Source organism: Xyrauchen texanus, chromosome 9 (genome assembly GCF_025860055.1).
Source record: "Xyrauchen texanus isolate HMW12.3.18 chromosome 9, RBS_HiC_50CHRs, whole genome shotgun sequence".
Lineage (NCBI taxonomy): Eukaryota > Metazoa > Chordata > Actinopteri > Cypriniformes > Catostomidae > Xyrauchen > Xyrauchen texanus.
The window spans coordinates 34,905,485-34,923,810 of NC_068284.1; the positions used below are offsets into that span (position 1 = coordinate 34,905,485).

General features: G+C 37.1%; 2 protein-coding genes across 2 annotated transcripts; both read left to right on the forward strand.

The window, feature by feature from the left end:
* Positions 1-333: 333 nt before the first annotated feature.
* Positions 334-6,211, forward strand: dhrs1 (dehydrogenase/reductase (SDR family) member 1). The gene is made up of 9 exons (XM_052134137.1): positions 334-452; positions 842-985; positions 1,152-1,295; positions 2,551-2,630; positions 3,782-3,914; positions 4,334-4,477; positions 4,585-4,654; positions 5,400-5,480; positions 5,598-6,211. The coding sequence occupies exons 2-9, from the start codon at positions 842-844 to the stop codon at positions 5,732-5,734; spliced, it is 933 nt and encodes a 310-aa protein (XP_051990097.1). The 5' UTR covers positions 334-452; the 3' UTR covers positions 5,735-6,211.
* Positions 6,212-7,581: 1,370 nt separating this feature from the next.
* Positions 7,582-16,591, forward strand: homeza (homeobox and leucine zipper encoding a). Its single transcript, XM_052134016.1, has 2 exons — positions 7,582-7,772; positions 12,750-16,591. Exon 2 carries the CDS (start codon positions 12,779-12,781, stop codon positions 14,687-14,689), a length of 1,911 nt encoding a protein of 636 aa, XP_051989976.1. The 5' UTR covers positions 7,582-7,772; positions 12,750-12,778; the 3' UTR covers positions 14,690-16,591.
* The last annotated feature ends 1,735 nt before the right edge of the window (positions 16,592-18,326 follow it).

Sequence of the window (18,326 nt, forward strand, 5' to 3'; positions counted from 1 at the left end):
GAAGTAGATTATGTGGCAACAGTTATTGCTTGAATGGTGTGTGTGTGTGTGTGTGTGTGTGTGTGTGTGTGTGTGTGTGTGTGTGTGTGTGTGTGTGTGTGTGTGTGTGTGTTGACAAGTATGTAAGACATAACCCATATCTTCCAGTGAAACACAATGTTGCAATAAGAGGTCTTGGTTTTCTATTTAATTTGATTGTAATAAAAGTTTTATTATAAAAAATTATAATTGCGTTAAAAGAACTAGGGGATATGATGGCTTTTAAGTAAACTACGATTATAGAAGCATTGTTTACATATGCAAAAAGGATTGCCTTCATATTAGACACATTACGGGAATTTTAGGGCGGCCACTAAACGGGAATGTCTAATCTGCAAGTTAGATAAAAGTAGCTGTCCACAGGTTAATGTGCGACATAGCGATAATCGGAGATTTAACAGCAGCGTGAACAGGTATGTCATCCAGTCATTCTGTTGCGCTTGAAAATATAGCCAATGGATCAGTGATCAGGGACTTTACTAGTTTATTTCTCATTATAATCTACGCAGTGCGCATACTAGGCTACTACAGCTATATTTTGACGCGTCAGAGACCAGCTGACGGACGATGTCAGACGTGTGGCATTAGTTTCATATTATAGTTAATGTTAGCATGTGCACGACGTTTTGGTGAATTTCTGTCATTTGTCAAGATACTTATGCATCAGTGTTGCATAACTTTCAATCCAGGCGAATTCAAATGTGGATGCATTGCATATATTTGACCAGAGGGTTGCGGGCTTTAGCTCTTGCCGTTATTCCCTGACACTTACTGACATTATTCTGTGTGTACTGTATGTCAGATGGCACTATCTGGATGGGTTTGTGTGGTGACTGGTGCTTCCAGAGGAATTGGAAGAGGCATTGCTCTTCAGTTATCTGAGGCTGGCGCCACTGTGTACATCACTGGTCGACAGGAAAAAACTCTGAAGCAGACAGCCACTGAGGTTTGGAGCTGACAACTGTTTTCTTCAACAATTAACAATAATACAGGGATATTTATAATGATATTTGTACTTTGCTTTGGATCACTAGATGCAAATGTCTTGTAAAACCTTTTGTCTAAGATTTTGGTGTGTGTGTTAAAAACTCCTTTCATTGTCTTGATGACAGGTGACACAGAGAGGAGGCAAGTGTCTGCCAGTGGTCTGTGACTCATCCAAAGAGAACGAAATTAAGGAGCTGTTTGAACGTGTCCAGCGTGAGCAAAATGGAAGGCTTGACATCTTGGTGAATAATGCTTATGCTGGTGTACAGGTCAGTTAAGTTTTAAAAAGGTATAACAAATGTGTGGCAGTTCTTACTTTTTAATAATTTATACACACAAATGTATAGTGTGTGATATAGATAGATAGATAGATAGATAGATAGATAGATAGATAGATATTTATTAGTGCTGTCAGTCGATTCAGATTTTTCGTAGTTAATTGCGATTAATTACAGATTTTGACTAAATATAGCCTACTGATTTTCCTGTCCGAATGCATTTATTTCCTTCTTAGGAAAGGAAACAAATCCATATGTAACAATATAATGCTTTATTACAAATTTATAAACAAAGCCTTCCACAATATATACATAGAAATGCACTAAGATAGCCCCGGTCACATTGGTGCGGTTCAGGTGGCAGACAGAACACAAAAGTTACCAAGGTTTTTCCTTCTTCAAGAAAGAACAAAGCTAGAGTTAATAATCTATGTCCTTAGATAATGATTTGGGTCAAATTTAAGGGAAAATATGCAAGTTGCGCTCCCTGGTGCGGCAGAAATTTGAGCAGCCTCTGGAGTCGCAGCTGTTTGCGTATATTCATAGAAAACAGTTGTTTAGAATTTTAGAATGCACTATGTCGTCCACCAGACGCATCCTGTGTGCGACTCCCTTAAGTGTGATTTTGATTCATTTAAATAACTAGTCCCCACATAGGTGAATTCATATTATGAAAAATACTTGATTTCTGTCACATGTTCCGTCATGGCTTGTTTTGTACAACAAATAGCGTTATCCCCGTCACTTTATTACTGACACCGAATATTACTTTTTTGTAAAATTGTAATTTTACAGTTTTATCGTCTGTTAATGCTAATATTCTGTAAAGCTGCTTTGAAACGATGTGTGTTGTAAAAGGCGCTATACAAATAAAATTGACTTGACTTGACTGAATCACAGCTGTGTGACAGTGTAATGACTCTGGGCGGACACATCGCAAATGTTTTGCCCTTCCAAGCAATGTTTATGCTGGTTTATGCTTTATTAGCGGTAAATGTGTTAATCTTGATTAAGAAAAATTAACGTGTTAATTAATTAATTGCATGCTTTAACATGTTAATTTTGACAGCTCTAATATATATAGCCTATATATAGTGTGTGTGTGTGTGTGTGTATGTATGTAGGCCTATGTACACACACACACACACACACACACACACACACACACACACACACACACACACTTAAAATAAGTTTTTTTCATATTTCATTACTTTTACTCTTGTTTTTATCTCTGTGTGCGTAGGTTATTTTTGAAAACATGGGAAAGAAGTTCTGGGAGGTGGATCCAGGTATTTGGGATACCATCAACAACACAGGACTCAGGTAGTGTACTGATTTAGTGGTGAACGAGAAGTTTCAATTTTAATGGAAGAATAAATGAATGTGTGTTTGAATTTGTAAAAATAAACTTTTCTCTAATAAATCTGCACTAATCTGACAATTACTCAAGAGGTATCCTTAATTATAATGACACCTGACCACATCGGCTATGTTTCCATTCAAGTTCCGACTTTTTTTGTATGCACATAATCGGAATATCGCACAACAATTATATGCGAACAAAGCACCATTGTGTTTCAGGGAACAAAATCATCACTACTGGGTAATTTGCTGCAAAATAGAAATTAAATGGAAGTTAAAGCCACTGTGGTTCTTATAATAAATGTAATAAATAATTACCTTGCGGTTTATAGTGTTCAGACAAAATGCTCTAATGAACTTCACATTTGCTAGCGTTCAGCGGCAGATGCCATATGCCTGGGAGCGAAAGCGTGTCAGACAGTTCTGGGAGGTAAAAGACACCAATCATTTTCATGATGGGGCATTCACTCTGGCATTTCAGAATAACCAGAGCAATATTTCAGATGATATTCACTGATTGATGATATTCTCTGAGCGAATTATGTATTCACATTGCTTTGAGGCAGCCACACAACTTTAAGGCACATCTATCTTGCTTTATGAATTCTAGGAATTTATTCGGTTTCCATCGTAGTTCATCGTCTTTTTATCGAAAAAATCTTTTAGCTACCTCACGAGAGAAGTTTTTATGCAAATTTTGGAGATTTTATTTGCATCTTGGTGCTTACATCCGGCAGTGAGATCACATGTGATATCCCAAAATTCTCATAAAAATATGTAGATGGCAATCCAGCTATGTGTCTAGACTTGTTTGATATTGTTTACCTATGGATAAGAATTGATGTGCAGCTTTCGTTGTAAAGTTGCACCGTATAGTAGATAAATGGTGTATCAGACATCAGCTTGACAAAAATTCTCATTTTATTTGCTCTAGCAGTTGCAAATCTGAGTTAGAAAAAAAAAAGGTTTCTAACTCTGATGGTTATTTGTAATCCTATCCTATAAGTCCAGTTGCTTATGACATTTTTACTCAAGATTAAACAATGCTGAACAACTGGAACTCTTCATAAATGATAAAGCCATATATAAAGTCATTGTCACTGTTTTCACAGGGGGCACTATTTCTGCTCAGTGTATGGTGCAAGAATGATGGTGGCTCAGGGCAAAGGCTTGATTGTGTTCATATCATCCATGGGTGGTTTACGCTATGTTTTTAATGTAGCCTATGGGGTCGGCAAGGCTGCGGTGAGTCAATGCAAGTAACATCACAACTAATGGTCTATTGATACTGGCATTTCAATGGCCAATACCAATTACTAGAGAGTGGGGTAGCTTCTGTTAATCGGCCAAGTGGACATGGTTATATCTCAGAATGGCCGAATATTGGTCATTTTATAATCCTAGGTGATATATCACTATCATTAATCAAAACATTCTAGAGTATTTACCTTTTTAGTATATGATACATCAGCGGATCCCTCATTATTTTAGTTAACTTTTGTTCTGTAATCCAAACCTTGCAGTTTTGCTAATCCATTTCAAACGGTCTACAAAAAATGCATTTTTTTTTTTTACATTAAATGTTTCATTTTCTGTTTGTAGAGTATCCCTCCTTTATTCTCAATGTATATATACTCCTACTTTTCTTTGGTTCTTTTCTTCAGTGTGACAGAATGGCAGCAGATACAGCAATAGAGCTGAACAAGAGAGGTGTAGCTTCTATAAGTCTTTGGCCAGGGGCAGTTCAAACTGAGTTAGTTTCTCAGTTTCTATCTCAGGATGACGAAATTCCAGGTTTTGACCCCAAAGTAAGCCATTCTTATTTGTCTCAGCCCTTACTTACCATGTGCATGAAAAGCAGGTATGATTGTAATATAGCCAAATTCATCTTGATAAATATTTGGTTTTTTTTCAGTTCAAGAAAGTTTTCCAGAATGGCGAGACAACGGAGCTTAGTGGGAGATGCATAGTTGAGCTGGCCAAAGGTTGGATTTTTTTTTTTTAAAGGAATATTCTGGGTTTAATACAAGTTAAGCTCAATCGACAGCATTTTTGGCATTATGTTGATTACCACAAAAAAAAAAAAAAAGAAGCAAAAATGTGGGATACAATGAGGCACCTACAATGGATGTGAATTAAACCAATCTTTGGTTGGTTTAAAGGTAGAAATGGTAAGTTTATATTTTTATAAAAGCACTTCCATTAATGCTTCTGTTAATACTTGTGTATTATTTGAGCTGTAAAGTATAATGTCATTTTTACAGTCATTTTAGGGTTTGTGTTGTTACTTCATCATGACAATGAAGTTTTAAAATTAGATAGAACTTTACACAGAAAAGGTTAGGAAGAATTTTTATCACACTTAAACATGTTAACAGGCATATTTGTTACATCGTATGGCTTTACTTTTTAAACAGCGAGTATTTTAACATTTACAAACTGGCCCCATTCACTTCCATTAAAGTACCTTGATCACTGTAACTCTTTTTTTAAAGAAAAGGAGGGACAAGTCAGAATGAACTTTTGTGGTAATCAACATTATGCCACAAATGGTGTCGATTGAGCTTAACTCGTATTGAATCCAGAATATTTCTTTAAGATTGAGTAATAAATTAATGTTAATAAATTAAAGCAAATTTTTGAACATTGATTCCAAATAAAATGTAAGTAAATTGTTTGGACACTCTGTGTTTGCTGAGGTGTCACTTTCTATTTCTCGTTGATAAACAGATACAAATCTCATGTCTATGACTGGGAAAGTGTTGATGACCTGTGACCTGGCACGACGTTATGGATTAAAGGATGTGGATGGTACAGTAATAGATGTTTATGCATTTTGTGGATATATAGATGTAGATGTACCTTTATGAAACATTACAAAATTAAAACCTTCACACTTTGTCTTTGACATACTCCTTTTCTTTCCAGGTCGCAGTGTAGCGGACTTCACCTCTCTGAAGTTCATTCTTTCCCAGGTACCCTATGTGTCCTGGCTATCCATAATCACTCCCTCATTCATTAGAGTGCCTCGCTTCATGCTGAGTCTTGCCAGTGGCAAATTCTGACATGCTTCAGTGCAGAGACGATGCCTAAGGGAGATTTGTGTCTCTCTTTTTTGTAATCATGTCATACTCAATATGCAGTTATTATGGAGAGGGGCCATATTGCATACTAGATGAGGAAACTTAAAAAATGTTTCAGAAACAAGGCTAGTCTTATTTAACACATCTACAGTTCATGTGTCCTGTAATTTTAAGCATTTGTCACTAAAGGTAGTCCATGTAATATCAGTCTTTACAATTTGCATGATACAGTATGCTACCAAAAATGAGTGAATGACAATTAGGCCTTATATGCAGTTAGAAGAGTTTTAGTGTAGTTGCTGAGCACATTTTAATGAGCACATTTATGTTTATACAACCCATTCCATTGTTTTCCAAAAATGTACAATTCCTTATAATACATACTGGCTTTAATTTGAAATGGAATATCTGAATGTATAGTTACTAAACAAGTTATTTCAATAAATATTAACATTTATAACGCAGTCTTTTTGTGTTGTCTTTTTAATGAATTGATATATCACTCTTCGGTTGTGGACTAAAAATACATTTGCTGCTTTGTTAAAGGAATAGTTCACCCAAATATGAAAATTCTCTCATAATTTACTCACCCTCATACCATCCCAGACTTTTTTCTTGTACAGAACACAAACAAAGATTTTTAGATGAATGTGTCATCTCTGTAGGTCCATAAAATGCAAGCGAATAGGGTCCAACATTTTCAAGCTCAAAAAGCACATAAAGGCTACATAAAATAAATCAATATGACTCCAGTGGTTTAATCCATGTCTTCTAAATCGATCCAATCAGTTTTGGGTGAAAACAGACCAAAATGGAACTTATTTTTCACCCTACATCTTGCCATTGCGGTCTCTAGGCACGATCATGATTTCAAGCTTGATTGCACTTCCTAGATCTTGACGCATGTGCAGATCTAGCAGAGAAAGGCCACCACTATTAAAATGAATAGGAGTAATTGGAATGGCCAACGGTTAACAGATGTGTAAAGGAATTCACGCCTTACAGGTAAAAGAGCCAATTACCTTTAAGATTCAGATGTCGCCCGTTAGCTAAACAATCTGAGAAAATGTAATTTTTAAAAAATATTTTTTTTGCACAATCTGAGGTTAAAAATTACAATTTATGATTCCAGTGTTGTCAGATTTTATCGCTGATTTAATATCTGTTGTTTGATCGTCTTATCCAACCATTTTGGAGATTTCAGTGTCGCCAAACCTCTCTGTCCTGGATGTCATTGTATCCACTCAACCCCCCACGTCCTCGGATCTCTTCATACTACTCGCATGCATACCTACAAGAATATAATGTGTTGCATGCACATAAGTGCATTCTTTGTCAAATACAGTACATACTGTGACAGTATGCTGCTTTTGGTTCTAGATGTCACTATAGTTGAGCTTGAAATCATGATCGCAAGATTTTTGGTAAAAATGTTGTTACATTTTGGTCTGTTCTCATCCAAAACCGATTGGATCACTCCAGAAGACATGGATTAAAACAGTGGAGTCTTCTGGATTACTTTTATGGTGCCTTTATGTACTTTTTGGAGCTTCAAATTTTCAAAATCACCATTCACTTGCATTATATGGACCTACAGAGCTGAGATATTCTTCTTATAAACTTTGTTTTTGTTCTGCAGAAAAAAGAAAGTCATACACATCAGGGATATATAAATACTTGTATTCTTACCAGGAGACTGCTGCAAATTATGTGGTACAATTCTCATGGTAATCACATCCCAGATGGGAAGTGCATTCACGGGGCCAAGTTTCGATGGTGCTCCTCCTCCCATCCCTTTCTTTTCGGATTGGACCCACACAGCCACGGCACAGTCATTGCATGAGAAAGAGGGGGCTGGTCCTCGAGTTTCCTGATCCTCTCTCTCTCTCAATCCAGCCTCGGTCTGACCGGACAGGCGAAAAACACTTCGGGATTTAGAACAAAAGCGTCAACGGACCCACACAGCCACGGAGCAGCTGAAGTGGCGTATCCACGCGCAGCATTGTGGTATATTGAAGCGGTGAGTTGTTTGAAATGTTTCCATTGGATTGATATAGTTTAAACCCGTAAAGTTTTTAAAAGCGATTAAAATGTCCTTCGAAACTCGAGCCGAGATGGAATTAATGCTTCTGAATCTCGTTATTAGGTCCAAAAGGCCACATAATATGTTAAGACGTTGTTGTTTTGCTCCGTATCTCTTGTTTACATGTTTGAAGCACTTAGTTTGATGAAAATTTAACGGAAAATGTACGCACAGTGGGACAATGGTGTGGCCATTTAACACCCCGAGTTTGTTTATATGTGTTGCTGAAGCGTGTCCGAGTTAATGCGCCACAAAAAAGCGAATGTAAATGGTGGTATATGTTCATACTGTTATGGATAACCCATTATTTATTAAAACGTTCATGTAGTGGTAGCTATTACTTCTGCTTAATGTTTTTTGTTGGATGTACACACACACAGTTGTGATCTCACACATCCTACGTACGACCTGCGTCAAAAGTTCTCCAGATAAGCGGATTATAGTAGGCCATGGACAAACATCGTACCATTGACGCAATTTCCAAAAAACATCTAGCCAAGTTTATTATGTGTAATGGAGTTTTGTTTTCTTCTTTTATTAAGTGTCTATTTCATAGACTGTAAAAGAAAAGGGATGCATACTATAAAGTCCATATGTAGGCCTATACCAAGAAGTCTAACTAAGTTTATGGAGTTACAATGGCGGGGTTGTGTTTCAATGCAACACAATGCATAATAATAGTTCAATTTAATTCAGATAAAGTATATTTAATGTAGGGATGCTGCGGTGTGAGTTTTTGACTACCGTTTGACAAAAAATAGCGTTTAACCGGTTTTAAATGATATTGTTCAAATAATTTATTTACATTTTCTTATTTTGCAACAACACTGATGCAAAAAATGCACATCATATAACAATGGTATAAACGTCTAAGTGGACGTATTTCTGGGGAATACGTGGTTGCTAAGGGAAGCCATATAATAAGAAAACTGATCACACACACGCATAAAGGAGGTAATAGCTCCAGTCTAAAGCATCCCGAGCTCAGTGATGTGCTAATGTAACTAGTGCTTCAAAAGTGCATAAATGTAAGATTATTGTGGGTGCGCAACATGCAGTTCATGTTATTAAACAGTTTTTTCTTCTGTATCAGTACATTAAAACAATCCATTGTTCTGTCAGTCACCCCCAACATAAAGAATCAGCAACTGACTCTAAATACTGTTCACAACCCCTTAAAAATAAACCTTTGGACAATACATAATAACATTGCTTACAGCAAGTAATTTAAAGTCGGATCATGACTAAAATTGATATTTGTTGAATGTGGTGAAATTGTACAGAAGCAATGCTTTAAATAAAGAGGACGATTTAAGATGCAACTTTTCAAAGTTTACTGGCTGGTAGGAACTACATGCAATGCACCACATGCTGTCAGCACGCATAAACATTGCAAGAAGTGGCATCTTTAATTCATCACTTTAAAATCAACACAGCTACAAAAATTAAATTTACTAGTTTGTTTGTTGAACGATAAGTGGAGCATCCTGTCCCAAGGATGTTTCTTTCTATGACTTCTATCTGCTTGTTTACATCCGATGTCTTCAGTTAGTCATTTAAATGCTGCCAAACAGCCATTTTAAGTCACTTTTTTTAATGGATATGAGTCTGGTAGATCGAATTACATTTTGGAATTTGTGTGTATAAGCTTCAGTTTCATGTGAATTGAAATTCCCAACACCTGGCCATTAAAGCACCGCTGCCACTATCCGTAACCATAGCATCAGCTCCAGTACGCACACAGATTTTTCCCATTTAGGCTTACAAAAGCTTATGAAAACCTCTTATATTATATATTTACACATTATATATAATATTTTTACCACATGTAAATAAAGCATTTCGTGGTTTTTAACTGGATTCTAAATTCTTATGGTTAAATTAACCATGATATTTTTAAATTGCTGTGTGGCAGGGCGGGGCCGGGTTGTGATTATACACACCTGGTCCCTTGATTAATTGATCAATTGATTAGCCTGATAAGGGACCGGGTGTGTATGATCACGACCTGGCCCCGCCCTCCGCCCTGCCACACGCTGTTAATACTAAAACTGTATAATCCCATCATACCTAATTAAATGCATACTCTCTCTTTTTTTTTTTACACATTTATTTTCTCCCCAATTCCCATTCCCAAGTCCTCATAGTGGCGTAGTAAATTGCCTCAATCCGGGTGGTGGTGGACGAATCTCAGTTGCCTCCACATCTGAGACCGTTAATCTGCACATTTTATCACATAGTTTGAGCGCATTACCGCGAAGACTTGGCTTATGTGGAGGCTTCACTCTATTCTCCGCTGCATCCGCGCACAACTCACCACGCACCCCACCGAGAGCGAGAACCACATTATAGCAACCATGAGGAGGTTATCCCATGTGACTCTACCCTCGCTAGCAACCTTGCTTAGGAGACCAGGATGGAGTCACTCAGCACCAGGGGTTGCATTAACCGAAAATTCTCCGTCATTGACCACATTTTTTAAACATTGACAGATAACTCCAAATGCTGCCCGTAATTTTGACTGATAAAAATGAAAATCGTTTTAGCCCAGAGCACAAGTTTTACTTCATTAACTCTTTCACGTACATTCCCACTGTGTGTGGGCCCCGTTTATTGCCTGGTATTAAGATTAAGTGCATTTAGAGGTGTCATCACTATTTACACCTGCAATGTGCATGTCTCTTGACCAACTGTGTTCGGATTTCGAGAACAGCGACTCTGAATTAATGACTGCTTACATCAATCATTACGTTAGTGTGTTACTGCATGATTAGTGTTTTATTTTATTATAATAAAGAGCACAAAAAAGTGGCACATTGTTTCTGCTAACTTGAATATTTAATCTAACCACAAACATGACATTTAGAGCAAACTTGTCAGTTATTTTTGTCAAGTACCTGCATTAGTGTCTTAGAGTTGTGTGTGGTTCTCATCTGTGACATTTTATGTATGTGCATTTTCAAATTTTCCATTTGGATGTTTAGTTCCTTTTAATGCCGCACATAACCAGAATAGTATAAAAATCTTGTTTTAGTAAAACAAAAAATATATAATTTAAGCTTATCAACTGTCATGTATATGCCATTATAATGGATTCTACATCTCTGAATGTTGTAGACTTTGACAGGGAAAAATAGACCATGGCGGAATTTGTACAACACAGCCTGTCAAAATTATGGATAAAGATTTTTTTCTAGCGCAACCTCTGCTCCGCACACCCTGGATTCGAACTTGCGACTTCAGGGGTGGTAGTCAGCATCTTTACTCGCTGAGCTACCCAGACCCCCATTCGATGCATACTCTTAAATATTTATACTGTATCATATCAAACATTCAGAAAAAAGCATTAGGGTTAATGTTACAGAAAAAATGTCAAGGTATCTCATACAAAATAATTTTCAGCGTAGCTAAAAATATATAAACAAGGACAGACGCATGATTGTGGGGTTGTAGCTATTGTAATTACATTTATTTTTAATATGTACTGTAAAAGTACCAATGTTTGAGTGATTACATGGCTACCCAGACCTCAAGGGAATTTACACTCAGTCAAGTCATTCTTAGTCATCACCTGATAAATGAGGTCACCACAGGTGTTTGGGATTTATCCTGTCAAGTTCGCCTCCAACTTGTTTTGTAGATGGCTGGCCAGCTCATTGCATGTGATGGTATATTGCCCAATAATGGCAAATCTTTTCCAAGCAGGATTGCCTAACGCTGTGCTCACATAGGTCTGTGTCACTAAATAGACTATTGACATGGTTTATATCTAATGTTCACAGTTAAATAAGCTAAAACTCAAGGAACCGTCGCTAATTTACAAATCGGTGACTAGTGATAGTTAAGGACAGCTCATGACAAATCCTGAAAATTAAAGAGAAATTACAACATCAGTCAATGGTGTGATCAGTTTTGAAAATTAAATGCTTTGTAGACCGTGCTATGCAAAATGTGAAACTGACAAACAAATCAGCTTGAAGAACAGCAATAAGTTTTGTTATTTTTTATTTAAGAGACAGGCACAGGCACCTTTGCCATCTGTTGGAAATTTAACCGGACTGCAGGGTTAGACAAACGGGGGAAGTGAACCATTATGTGTGCTGGAAAGGGGCTGTGAAGGGCAGTCCCCCTCTTTTGCTAAAGTTTGCCATAGTGGGGGTTGGGTGTGTGCTGGTGCAGAGTTAACGACGGGCTTTAATAAAAGGCTAATGTGTGGAAGAGAAAAGGCAGGGGGTAGGGGTGACATCTGTCCTTTTTTCAACTTTAGAGAGGAAAGTCTATGGACTGTTAATTTGGCTGTAAAGTAGCAGTTTACTGACTTTCAGTGAGTTGAATGAGTCTCTCAAATGCTACATTCACTGAGTTTTAGGTCCGTTTTGTGGTAGCCAAAGATAATGTCAGATTCCTGGGGTTAATTCTACTACAAATTGCTAATGATCTGAACAAATTCTATTGTAGATTTAATCAACTGAAGACTGACCAGAACCCCACCCATTAAACCCCCCTCCCCACAACATCAAGCAACACTAAGCACCCAACATACAGCAATAGCCCACCACCCCTCAGCATTCCAAGCTCTTTGCCTGTAGCAAGTCTGGCAGGCAAACAGTGAGCAGGATATTAACATGCTGTTCAAAAGGCAAAAAATAATCTGAGAGGTGGCCTGGCACATAGTGCATGTGCTTCAATTAATTGTTAGTTGGAGTTCAAATTCGACTCGTGCCATTTACCATTGGCCCTTTCTCTTTCATTTCCTAACCAAACTTACTTTGCCAATAAACTTCCAACTTCAACTGTTGTACTTGACACACCTCGAAAACTCAAAAAAAAATGTAATTTGTTCTTCATGAAAAACCTACTCTTTTTATTGGGAAATATTAAAGTTTGACTCCGTTGTGTTTATCTTTCTGACAGTCTGCAGCAATAGAGGTGTGACATCTCTGATGGCGGCGTGCAGTAACAAGGACCTTAAGGTTCTCTCTCCAAGAGGGGTGCCATCAAAGTCACCCCACCGCCGCATCTCCACTGGAAAAGAACACGTGAGCAGGCCACGAGAGAGCAATGGCAGTGCTGCAGTTAGCTTCAGCACTAATCATAACTCTGTAGTATGTCTTCCTCTGGTATCTGAAGGACTGAAGCTAGTGTGGACCCAGTCAGATCAAACATGTGAGCTTGATTCTATTCCTGAACTGGTACAGGCCTTCAACGTCTTCCCCTACCCAACACCTCAAGAAGTCAGCACCCTGGCCCGTATCTGTGCTCTTCCACTGGATAAAATCAAAGTCTGGTTTATGGTGCAGCGCATCAAGTATGGAATAAGTTGGGCATCAGAGGACATAGAAGAGACACGACTTAAGCTGGCCAGGCCTTTGCAAATGAGTGAGACTGAACACAAAGACAGTAAGGCAAAGCGGAAAAATGGATTTGATGATTTTAAGGAAGCAGAGAGGAAGCATCATGTAGAAGATCTAGTGCACAGTCCACATTTGCCTCACAAAAAACATAAAAATGAAAGCAAAGAACCAGCAAAGCTCTCTCCTGCTGCTTCCCATTTCCGATCATCTCTCCCCCCACCTCAGGATTCGTACTATTACCGCCATCCAGTGGAAATGGCAGAAACACCTCAAGCAGCTACATCGCCTACTTCTACTGGGTCTCCTGTTGGATCAGACCAGCCTAGGCATAGCCGCTACAAAAAGTCCAAAGCCCAGTTAGCTGCTTTGCGTAAGAGTTTTCTGCAGGAGAACTGGCCCGATGAAATGGAGCTCCAACGCCTTCAAGAGGAGACGGGCCTAACTCGTAATGATATTCGAAAATGGTTTAGTGACAGTCGGTACCAGCTACGAAATGGTAGGTGGATATCAGCCTCGACGTCAATCTCTACTAAAGGAGAAAAAAATGAATCCATATCCATTCCATTTTCTCAGACTGAGGAGGTTCAGCCTCTTTCCTTCACCACTAAAAAGCTGAAAACTACACAGCAGACTGATAGCGAAGGGAAGAACAAGGCTCATGCGAAAGTGGCACGAAAAAATCAGTCAAGAGAGTTTTTCCAGAATTTCCTGTCTAACACTCTTGAGGCATTTGAAGACGGAGCATCAGGATTGGATGAAGAAAAAGGTTTAGAAGATGGTGAGATTCAGAATAATGAAGTTGGAAGTGAACTGGAAAGTGATGGAAATTGTGGGACATCTCTAGAGCCAGTTGTACCCACTTCAACGTCTCTAAATGTCACCCCATCTAAAAAACAGTCACAGTCATTGAAATCTGCACGCTCCGTCAAAGCTAACACCTTAGCCAACTGTCCACACCTTTCAGACCACGCTTCACCTTCTTCAGTATTAACAGCAGCTGGGCGACAAAGGAAAACAAAGGAGCAGCTGGCAGTCCTAAAGGAATACTTCCAGCGCTGCCCATGGCCAAAGAGTGAAGTGTACACTGAGCTAGTGGAAGTAACATCTTTGCCTCGTGCTGATATTATCCAGTGGTTTGGGGACACGCGCTATGCTGTAAAAAATGGCCATGTTCGCTGGGTGCATGCTAATGCACGTGACAAAGTGCTTGCAGAGATTGCATTGCAAAGTGAAGGCAGTGGCTCCAGTGGAACGCCAGGAAGAGAAGGCAGCAAAAAACGCAAGTCACAAGGCAATAGTACACCAAAGACACAGAAGTCAGCACCAGACTCTACAGACATCAGTCCTCTGGAGCTGTATCGTCAGCAGATGGGTCCATTACAAGAGAAAGACCTCGACAGTCTTTGCCGAAAGTCTAAAATGAGCTACCAACAGGTGCGAGATTGGTTTGCTGCTAAGGGCGATAATACACTGGACACGGAGCTCAATGTTATTGACTGATAATATATAGTGAAAGGTTGTGTTTGTAATCATGTAGTTGTCTGTTAAACTGCTGTAACTTAAAATCTTCAGGGGTTGGAGAAAAGGCAAGACTCTTATGGAGGCACAGAATAAATTAACTCAGTTTAATGCAATTCCTTCTCTACTATGTTAAAAAGCAGGCTAAATTTGATCAGCTACAAAGGCAGTATTAAAAATGCAGATGATGTTCTTAAATGTATTTTTGTTGTTTACAAAGTAATTGACCACATTCACCACCAAATATTGTTATTGCGCTGTTAGGAGAGTTGTATAAACACTGGCTGTTTCTCCACTTCTTACATTTTTGTTGTTGTAATATTGTCAAATCTTCTAGAGCCTTAATTGCTGCTGCTTAGTACTGACGTAATGCTCAATTACAGAAACTTTTTTTTGGTTTTTCATTAAGTACTATAGTTTTAGTTGTCTGGACCACTTACTAAAGAGAGTACATTTTTAGTGTTTTAATTAATATGTGATCCATGTGGCTGTGTAACAATTTCCCTCTCAAACTGATTAACCTTATTAAGTTTACATTATACTTTTTCCCTCCAATTATTTTTGAGTAACATTCCGTACTTAAGGTTTCTTTTTAGTGGATGCATTTATCTAATCTTGCTACTTCATTGTGAGTGAACATTTTACTTTGAATACCTCCCTGCACAACTGCAAATGTGCTCCGCATTCAACAGTGAAAAACTAGTTTTTGTAAAACCATGTGCCTTATAGTCTGAATTTGAAGAATTTGTGCATTAAAAAATCGTAACTGATTATGTTTCACTTCATTGGATACTGTCAAAATAACCTTTTGTAACATTAACAGTGATGTCTTATTAAAGGGATAGTTCACCCCAAAATGAATAGTCTGTCATCATTTACTAACTCCATGTAACACAAACAGAGATGTTAAACAGAATTTTAGCGTCCGTGACGTTCATTTTCATCATAAGGAAAAAATATGTAATCAAAGTAAATGGTGACTGAGTCTAATTTTCTGTTAAACATCTCCTTTTGTGTTCCAACACAAGAAATGCAGTCATATGGTTTGAAACAACTTTAGGATGAGTAAATGGGTATAGTTTTTGGGTGAACTATACCTTGAATTATTAGAAAAGAATGGGGTATTTAACTTGTACTGTAAATCCTTTTCATAAATCCAAAGTATTGAACAAGCTCTAAAGCATTTTGCATGCTTTGTAGAATAATACAATCTCTGTGGTCTCAGTTTTGGGATTAACTGATAAAGAAGGGAGCAAACTACACCCATCTAAATATCCAATGAATGAACGGAGTTATTAATGTGTCTAGTTCTAGTTGGTTATTTGTTTTATAACAAACTGGAGAAAATACACATTTAGTTTGGACATCCTTACAGTTGTGCCATACAAAAGGGGCCCAATCATAAATTATATATATATATATATACACACACACACCGATCAGACATCTCCTGGGATGTATCAGATTAATGGGTAAATATAGATAATTGTCTTTGTGTGCATAGATGTATGACATACTTTGTTTTATATAGTATTATATAATACACAGTGTAAGTTCACAGAGCACTCTTTCCATGCGTAGAGGTACTGCAAGAATGACACTTCCTGTGGCGGTCACATCACCAGATAAGTTTCGTAGCTTAAATGAAACGCTGTAAAGCTTTATATATATATATATATATTGTGTTCTCATATTACCCATCACATTTCCACAGTCACACCTTGCTCTAGACCTGTCAGGTAAATTGTATTTTATAATCTCAATTATTTTACACCGTATAATTGCCTTTTCTTCACTTTAAAAAAAATAAATAACAATTTTGTCACAAGTTCGAGTGATACTTTGGAGAGGTTTAGGCATTCCAGACTTGGCATGGCAGTGAGTTAACTTCTTTACCATACTATTTATGTAGTTGGCAGTTATTTGTCAGTTACAAAACCATATGGAAATTAGCAGTTCTTTTGTGACTGTGTGGTTGTGTCTCATTTTGTTGTCCTAGACTCCCCCTGGTTCATCCATCTCTATGGTAAGCCTAAGTTCAGTACATGAACATCATTTCAGTAAGTGATGTATTTCTAACAGTTTATTACGGTGGCGCAATGCTGCCACATACTTTTTTTTTACTAGGTTATATTGTATTGTATCTTGTTATTTTTGGATATAACAAGATATTATCAAGTTAAAATGACATCTTTTCACATAATAACAAGATAAGGCTGTGCTCTTCTAACATCATTTATTGTTTAAACAGCGAATATATATATATATATATATATATATATATATATATATATATATATATGCAATCCAATGTTTTGTGGGCATTTAAAGGAATAAAATTACAGAGGCATCGTAAGGATAATAAGATGAAATATTATTTTTTAGTAATAATAAAGTGTCCAATTAATAAAATATTTTCATTAAAAACTGTTAAAGCTATTGTGCATCGATATTTTGATGCATTTGCTGAATATAAATTAACCTACACATTAAAAAAATATTTTTGCCTATTTTTAAGATTTATTTCATTTTTTATTTCATTTTATTAAAAATTACTCATCAGTTTGATTTAATTTAGTTATTAAATTGAAATCTTAAAAGAATTTTTGGACTGAAAAATTGATGTTGTTTTATGACATATTCCATTATTATGAGAAAAGATGTCATTTTTATGGCATCTCGTTATAATGAGAAAAGATGTTGTACGTAGCAGCATTGTGCCACAGTAGTTTATCATATCTCTCAGATATTATTTGCTTGTATAAAGTAACCATGGTGTTATTCAAGGTGCATAACAATCACTCTAATTTGTTTAAAGACATTATATGCTTATTATGTTCTCTTATCTTAAGGGTCACCCAGCTCAGTTAACACCCCCACAAGGTAACATGTTTTATGCATTTATCAAAATGAAAAAAAAAACTAAATCATTTTGCAGTTTGTTTAAACAAAGTAATTTGACTGTTTATCTTCCCTGCTTTTTAGGTCCCTACGTAAAACCCCCAGTTTTTGGCTATACCTACACTCCAGTCACCATGGCCAAGAAATGTCCATTAGTCATTTGTAGCAGTTTAATACAGGGCATTAGAAAGCCACTTTACAATTACTGCAACACATCACCCAAAAGATGGAAGTCTATTGCATCATCTTTTCAATGGGTAAAATTATATTGGCATTATTTAATTTGAAAAAGGTTTGTAATGTTCCTATCAGTTCACTTTCTGTAATTACAAGAGGTGCAAATTAAAGGCACTATGAGTCATAATGTTGGTAATTTACTTTGCTCACCTCACCCTCCCCCTCCCCAACAGCTTTACATGCAACAGCTTTGAAGCATTTTGCAATACTAGCAAGGTTGTTACTTGAGTTTAAAGTACACACATAAGCACAACTTGATTGTATCTGCTTAATCTTCAAAGTGGAATTGCAATTTAAACATAGGCTACAGTTGAAGTCATAAATTAGCCAGTACACCTTAGCCAAATTCATGATATAAAAAAATATATTTAGTTTTTTTTTTTTTTAGCTTGTTTGCTGTACACCTTGTCACACAGCAGCTTTTAGGCATTTTTCTGTCGTTTGTTATATGCCATAAATGACAAGGAGGCAGCCTCTCGCA